The sequence below is a fragment of the Giraffa tippelskirchi genome, chromosome 7 (genome assembly GCF_054371585.1).
Source record: "Giraffa tippelskirchi isolate mGirTip1 chromosome 7, T2T-mGirTip1v1.2.pri, whole genome shotgun sequence".
In the NCBI taxonomy this organism is placed as follows: domain Eukaryota; kingdom Metazoa; phylum Chordata; class Mammalia; order Artiodactyla; family Giraffidae; genus Giraffa; species Giraffa tippelskirchi.
In genome coordinates, this window is record NC_137281.1 from 17,290,548 (window position 1) to 17,298,440 (window position 7,893).

Genomic DNA, 7,893 nt, shown 5'->3' on the forward strand with positions numbered 1-7,893 from the left:
GTCTCACCATGATGCTCAAATATGAACAGGTCCCCTCCCAAAGGCAGAACAACCCTCTGGTCTACACACTCCCTTGACCACCTGACCCCTCTTGGGCTGCAACCCTGGGAGCTTAATGGAACTTCCTTACTTGCTTCCTTCTGCCCACATTCTTCCTTCTGGCTGGAATGCCCCTACTGACTAGTCCTCTACAACCTCCTTCTCTCTCAAGATCCAGTTCAGGGCAGTCGGAGCTGCCAGCTGGAATGAATGATGAAAGACAAACCCCAGGAGGGGCCTCATTCCCAGACATGATAACCACCACCCCCTCCAAAGCCAGGTGCCTGCTTATCAGTAAAGAAGGGACAGAAGCCCCTCCCCAAGCCTCCTCTCAGAACCTCACCTAAGAGTCCCAAGAGTTGTCCAAAGGATGGGATCAAAGGGCCAAGGTCAGACTGGGCAAGGGAGGCTGTCAGAAACTGATGACCTTTGCAAATGATGTGAAGTAGGGTTCCCTTGGGAAACATCCCATATACACAGCCCAGCCCAGTGTGACCAGCTCAGTTCCCTCCCACTCAGGGTGGGCTTCCCCTCCCTCAGCCTCTACCTCCAGCCGCTACCATTATCAAAGCCTCAGGTCAGGTGGGCTCCGGTGGTATCTGGCCGGCCGCCTCCCTCCCTGCCCTGTGCCTCCCTGCCCTGTTCACAGCCCGTACCGCTGAGGGAAGAGAGACACTGGGACCGCGGGGCCCTAAATAGCTTCGGCTGATCACAAAGCACGGAGCACGATGAGCTGAAGCCAAGTACCGAGAGTTAAGAAGAAACTATTCGAAAGTAGCTTATTCTGCCTATTAACGTGACTTTTTCTCTCAGGAGCAACGCATCCCCTGATGGTGCCAGAACTCTGGGCCCGGAGACCCAGAGGCTAAGCCACTGTCCTGCACAAGCCCCAGAACTGGTGGTACACACACACACGCACACACACTCTGTCTACGGGAACAAACGTCGCCGGCTCCCCAGCCCCCCTGGAGGGAGACGCGCTTTTCGCATCCCGGCCCACCCCGCGACCAAGCCGGCCGCCTACCCGGAGGCCGTCCTCGACCCCCGAAGAGGAGAGCGGAGGCCTGGGGCCCAGGCGCGCGGGAGGCGCGGCCGAGCTCGCTCACCGAAGTAGTCCCGCGCCGTGCGCGCCTCCAGCGCCCGCTCCAGCTCTCGGGTCAGCGCCTCCAGCCGCCGCTCCGCCGCGCTCGGGCCGCCCTCTCGGCCCGGGGGCAGCTGGAGCGAAGGCAGAGCGAAGGGAGCCGGCCCGGCGGGCTCCGGGGAGCGAGCCGGCGCGGGGCAGGCGCCGGGCAGGAGCAGGTCCGGGTAGGCGCCAGCCGAGCCGCGGGAGCCGAGGCTGGACACGCTGGAGCGGGCGCTGCCCACCGACGGCGGCCCGGGGCCCGCGCGCGGGTCCGAGCGGCCCGAGCGCGGGCTGCCGTGGCGCTGGTCGTAGCCGAGACTGATGCCGCTGGAGCGGGCGCTGCCGCTGCCGCCGCCGCCGTCGGAGCCCGCCAGGCTGGCCCGCGGGCTGCCCGCCGGCTGCGCGCTGAGCTCTGGGGCCGCCGCGCGCCGCGGGCCTCGCTCCCCGCGGCTCAGTCCGTCCACCCCGGCCTCGGGGCCACCGCCGCCGCCACCCTGCCCCCTGCGGCCCAACGCCTGGGCCGCCTCGTCTGCCGGCCCGGGCCGCGGTCCCCGCCGACCCCGGCCCGGAGAGTCGCCGCCCGGCTCCAGCTCCCGCAGGGCCAGCCCGGCCAGGAGCAGAGCCGCCTCGTCCGCGGCCGCCCGGGAGCGCTGCATGGCCCGGCCCGCCGGCCCCGGCGCGTCACCTCCGCCTCCGCTTCCCGCCGCCGCTCCGGCCGCGCCGCCGCATCGTCCGCCCGAAGCCCGGAGCCCGCCCCGGGACCCCTGGGCGCGGGGCGGGGCGGGGCCGGCGCCGGGCCCGGGGTCGCTCCGCCGGCCACGCGCGATCCGGGGGCCGCGCCGCTTCCCTCGGTGGCGCGCGCGGCGGAGGAATGTGCGCTCGGAGGCGCCGGGCCGCCTCCCCTCCTCCCCGCGGCCGTGCGGGGGGCGGAGGGACTCCTTTGTGGGGGCAGGAATGCGAGGAAGGAGACGGCGCTGCGGCCTCTGGAATGTGGGGGGAGTGGCGGCGGCGGAGCCGCGTTGTCCGCGCTTCGCCCGGAGCTCGGAGGGGCGCGGGGGCTGGGCTGGCCCGCCGGGCCGTGCGGCTTGGAGCTGGCCCTCGAGTGGAGGAGCGGCCAGCTGTGTGTGGCGCCGCGGGAAGGGCCCGGCCTCTGTCGTGCGTCCCGAACGTCGGGCCTCTGGAAGGGTCCCGTATTCCAGGGGGCTGAGCAAGAGGCGGCTCCCCTAGCCCAGGCCAGAGAAATATGAGCAGTTGACAGACGTTTCCCACATCCTCCCCCATCTTACTTCCAGCGCCGCCACGGTTTCAAGCGCTGGGCCGGACAAGTTTGGCCTTAGGCAGAAGCACTGCACCCGCCCACCTCAAGACACTGGAGACCACTGCACGTCTCTGGCATTTGCGCCCGCAGCATCTCGCCTGACTTGACCCCGAGACCCCAGCCCCTCCCAGGGCCGCGCGGCTGCGCACTGGTTCCGGGTGTCCTCACCTGCGTGGTTGGGAAGGCGCCTTGTACTAGGAGCTGCGACTGGATGGAGACTGGTCTCCAAACCTGGTCACTGGGCACAAGCGCCCAAGGCCAGACGAGGCCGGAAACAGGCCTCAGGCTAAGCCAGTGGGCGGGGAAGCCTCAGTTGTGACCCAAGGGCAGTCACCAAGAGATGTGAGGACTCCTCCTTTCTCCAGCACCTGCCCACAGGGGCTTATGTGAGACACCAAGGAGATGCTACTTCTTAAAGTACATCGTGGAACCGGATGGGACCTTTGGGGTGGGGGTGGGGGGACAAGGTGGGAGAGGGGAAGGAGAGATGACTAGGGCTTTGTCCCCCAGAACACAAGCTACAAAGTCCTTGTCACACATTTGAAACAGCTTGTAGGGAAGAAAAGCAAACCATTATCTGTCAGGACCTGATGGATCCTGGAAAACAATCGAGTGGAAGAGTTCTCTTGCTTCCCGGCACTTCATTCCTCAGAGAATTCAAGGAAGGCAACTACAGTGCCTCGGGGAACAGGGAGCCTGGGTAGGGAAAGGTCCCGGCGCAGACTGACCAGGGCGTCTGGCCTCAACATTGCTGAGGAGCTGGCTGGGGAGCAGTGTCTGACCCAGCTACTCCTCCCTCCTTCCACCTTTCAGAGCTGGGAGAATTCCAACCCCTACTCCCCAGACTGGGTGGCAGGGAGGCACAGGTAGGGGCAAGCCCTTTATGGGGAGCAGAGAATCCAGAGCCTTCTGGTGAAAAATGATCTTCCACTCCGCGAAAGGAAAATAAATTGTCAACAATAAGGTATCCTATTCCACTGATCACATTATCTACCACCTAAAAATGGAAATATTGGCAAGACTGTGGGGAAATGTGTGTATTTTACTGGTAGTGAGTGTAAGCTGGTACCTCCTGTCAGAAAGAGCAATTTGGTGTTAACACCCTCACAAACCAAAACATTCTTGAAAGCAGTAATGCTCCAAGAATCTATTCCAGGCAAGTAATCCCAATGCAGATGACAGTGTAGGCACAAGTGTTTATCACGTTATTTATGTAATCTATACAGTCCTAGAATCTCCAGCCTTTGGAGCTCAGAGAGAGCTCTCTGCCCTCCAAGGTAACTTAAGTTCCACCCTTATCTGCCCACTTAGATCTTTCAATATTTAAATAATATATTGGAGTCCAGGGTCAGCTAAAAGGCTTTCTTACTCAGATAGATAGATGACAATAACCACCGACACAATGGAACAGAAACAACCTAAAATATGTTTGTTTTCTGGCAATCCTGGCTTGGCAGCTGTTCTTGGCTGGGGGACATCCCACATCTAAGACAGGAAGCTGGTGGCAGCAAAGATGAAAAAGTTGCTGGAGTCAGTCCACTCTAGGCTCCTAATCACTATGAAAAGTGGAAAGTACTGCTGGAGTACAAGCCAACTCTGAAAATGATCAGACAAGGCAGAACAAAACCAGATATCCTCCACAATGTCTGCCCAGCCTTGAGGAAATCTGAAATAGAGATCTACACCTTGTTGGCCAAAATTGGTGCCCATCACCACTGCAATGGCAATAATATTGAATTGAGCAGAACGGATAGAAAATACTACCGAGTTCCAACACTGGCTATCATTATTCTAAGTGATCCTATTTAGAAACATACCAAGACAGACTGGTGAAAAGTAAATCACACAAAATTATTCTTTAATAAAATCGGCCAGAACCTGTTTAAATACATATTCACTGCTCAACATTAAAGTACTTCCATGAAGTGGGAAACTCATTAATTATTTTACATACCTTTAAAATATTTAATGCTGTGGGGAATCCTACCATCATACCACAAAGTGGATACAAAGTAGAACTTGAAATTGTATGCGCTCCCTTATACATTAACTGAATGTGTCCCAGACCCCATCTTCCTGTCCTCACTAAAGGTGTGTCTGATCTCAGTTGGCTGGCTCTGCCTGAGAAGTGAAAGGGGCCCCTGATTTATAGCATTTGCCAATAACACCATGGTCAATTTTGTTTTTTTATTTAAAAAAATTTTTCCACTGCACTGCACAGAATGTGGGCTCTTAATTTGCCAACCAGGGTTCTAACCCCCTTCCTCTGCAGTGTAAGTGAGGAGTCCACTAGACCACTAGGGAAGTCCTTCACTAGGGTCAATGGTATTTATTTTTTAAATATTTATTTTTGGCTGCATCCGGTGTTGGTTGCCCTATGGCATGTAGGATCTTAGTTTCCTGACCAGGGATCAACCCTGTGTCTCCTGCCTTGTAAGGCAGATTCTTAACCACTGGACCATGAGGGAAGTCCCCCCATGATCAACTTTAAACTGCCAATATGGTGTCGTTAAACAGAGTTGGAAAGAAATGGGTATAATCAGCTCTTGAAAGCTAGAATGAGCTGGCTCCAATGACTACTGCCTGCATCCCACTGTTGGAAAAGTTTCACAACAGAACTGCTGGGTCTCTGGTTCTATCATTCTTTCAAGTTAACTAGAATCTTCTGTCAAGACAGACCAACAACACTCAGAAGGCTAGAACAGGACATATTCAATCTAGTCTGACACCAAATCCTGAGCCACTATCTTTTTTTCTAAGGCTGATCCTATCCAGACTGTCTACATTAACAGTGATTTTTTTTTTTTTTTTTACAGATCCCCTTATCTCTCCTTGTAATCTAGCTTCCATAAGACCTCCTTATCTGTCTGCAGTGTTTGCATTTTCTGGACCCCAAGGGCTTCCCTGGTGGCTCAGATGGTAAAGAATCCTCCTGCAATGCGGGAGACTTGGATTCAATCCCTGGGTTGCGAAGATCCCCTGGAGAAGGAAATAGCAACCCACTCCAGTGTTCTTGCCTGGAGAATCCCCATGGACACAGGAGCCTGGCAGGCTACAGTCCATGGGGTCACAGAGTCGGACACGACTGAGCGACTACGAACAGCACAATTATGGTCACAATTCAGGGGTTTTCTGTCTTGGGACACACTCAGATGTCAATCAAATGTGGACTAAGTAACTTGGGTTACGAGGGAAGGGGATGGCATACAATCAAACACATCTAAGAATCGCTGGGATCCACATTTCTTTCCCTCCCCTCAGCTTGCAGCAATCTACCTTTATAAAATAAGTTTTCCTGGGGAGAGCAGAATCTTTCACCTAAAGCACACATGGACCCTTCCCAGCCCAGCACCTGTGTGCCAATCCTCCTACTGAAACACTGCACTAGACACAAGGTGCATGATCTGCTTAAGCCACTGTGAGGCTGTCCACTGGGAGTTGTGCCCAAAGGGATTTTTCCATCCCCTCTTTTCTGAGGTCCAACTCTTCCTACCAGATTGAGTCCACCAACTTCCCTTGGTTCTAGACGCCCTTTAGGCCTCTCTAGGGGCACAGAAGTTTCAAAGCATTGATCACTAAAGCTGTGGACAGCTGGTTTCCCAATCTAAAAATTAGGGTTGGGACCTTATCCTGCATTCAGGAACGGCAATTTATGCATTAACTTTACAGGGCAAAAACCCCAGTCAGTCTGCAGCTCCATGGGGAGTAGCTATTTGGGGATGCTACAGCTTTTGGAATCACATTGAGCATGAGGTTGGTGTTGATGACTTTCAGTACTGCTAGAAGCTGCCGCTGGGACCAACTGGAAAGCTTGGCAACACAGAGGATGTGAGTTCTCAGATCCTCTTCCCACTACCTATTTCTACAGTAAGAAGTTAGGTTTTTGTGTACACCAGCCTTCTTTTTGTATCTTACAACTTTCAAAGACTTCTATCAGGCTGGGAAATTTGGCAAGGTTTTCCAAATGAAGCATAGTGCAAAGTAGGGATGCAGTACATTCACTATCTGAAGCTCCAATACTTTGGCCACCTGATGCGAAGGGCAGACTCATCGGAAAAGACCCTGATGCTGGGAAAGACTGAAGGCATAAGGGGATAACAGAGGATGAGATGGTTGAATAGCATCACCGACTCAATGGACATGAGTTTGAGCAAGCTCCAGGAGTTGGTGAGGGACAGGGAAGCCTGGTGTGCTGTAGTCCATGGGGTCGCAAAGAGTTGGACACAACTGAGTGACTGAACAACGTTTATAAAATGAGTGAATGATGGTGTGCACAATGCCTACATCCTTCTGAGTCTGATCTTCTGAGAAAGAACTCTGGAAGATTTCTAAAGTAAGTAAATCCTGAGGAACTTCTTGGAGTATTATATATTCTAGTATTGATATAATCTTTCCTCAGTCTTTCCCTAGGTAGTAAGTTATCATTTGTTGCAAGATTTAAAGTTTTTAAAACTGTTCTAGGGAATTCCCTGGCAGTCCAATGGTGAGGACTCCGCGCTTTAACTGCTGAGGGTCTGGGTTCAGTCTATGGTTGGGGAACTAATAAGATGCGGCAAGCTGCATGGTGTTGCCAAAACAAAAACAAAAAAAGCTTTTATGAGATACATTTAGCAAAACTTCCAAAAAATGTTACCAGGAAATATGTCTTCAGAAATATAAGCAAGCGCACAGTAGCCTCAGAAACCTGCAGTTAAACCCAGTTGTTTACTTAGTGAAGCAGTTCAAACATTTCTCAAATTTTTGGCTAGAATTTAAATTACATGCAGGGAAAACAAAAAAAGTTCCTTCTGTATGCAGAATACAAATAACGTATTCCCAGTATGAAAGGGTCTATAAAAATACTTCGCTAAATATATCTTGCAAGACAGTCAAATGGATTCCGGTCCTTAGCTACACTACTTTACGAAGGAAATGGGAGATCTTCACCACATCTGCAAGCCACAATGACCAGAAGCACGTGCCAACGTTTCTTCTTCTCTGATTTCTCTGGGTTCTAAGTTTTTGCTTTTTATTACAAGAGGTGTAAATTTACCCGTGTTCCTGGGTCATAGGAAACAATGGGAACAATGATGGGGAAAAACAACTGAAACAGTGACAGACTTTATTATTTTGGACTCCAAAATCACTGCAGATGGTGAACAGCCATGAAATTAAAAGACGCTTGCTCCTTGGAAGAAAAGCTATGACCAACGTAGGCAGCATATTAAAAAGCAGAGACATTACTTTGTGGACAAAGGCCCATCTAGTCAAAGCTATGGTTTTTCCAGTAGTCGTGTATGGATGTGAGAGTTGGACTATAAAGAAAGCTGAGCGCCAAAGAATTGATGCTTTTGAACTCTGGTGTTGGAGAACTCTTGAGAGTTCCTTTGACTGCAAGATCAAACCAGTCAATCCTAAAGGAAATTAACCCTGA

General features: G+C 52.9%; 1 protein-coding gene and 1 pseudogene across 5 annotated transcripts in view; one reads left to right on the forward strand and one right to left on the reverse strand.

Moving 5' to 3' along the window:
* The window catches only part of WTIP (WT1 interacting protein), a 32,379-nt gene extending 30,376 nt beyond the window's left edge, over window positions 1–2,003 (reverse strand). For 4 of the 5 annotated variants that reach the window (XM_081517150.1, XM_081517148.1, XM_081517152.1 and 1 more), the window contains exon 1: window positions 1,146–2,003. In XM_081517150.1, the coding sequence (XP_081373276.1) occupies window positions 1,146–1,818 (673 nt within the window). In that variant the 5' untranslated portion in view covers window positions 1,819–2,003. The remainder of the gene's footprint in view (window positions 1–1,145) is intronic. The other variant, XM_081517151.1, reaches the window with a different exon arrangement.
* A 1,990-nt stretch (window positions 2,004–3,993) lies between these two features.
* LOC145513724 (large ribosomal subunit protein eL30 pseudogene) lies at window positions 3,994–4,320 on the forward strand (annotated as a pseudogene).
* The last annotated feature ends 3,573 nt before the right edge of the window (window positions 4,321–7,893 follow it).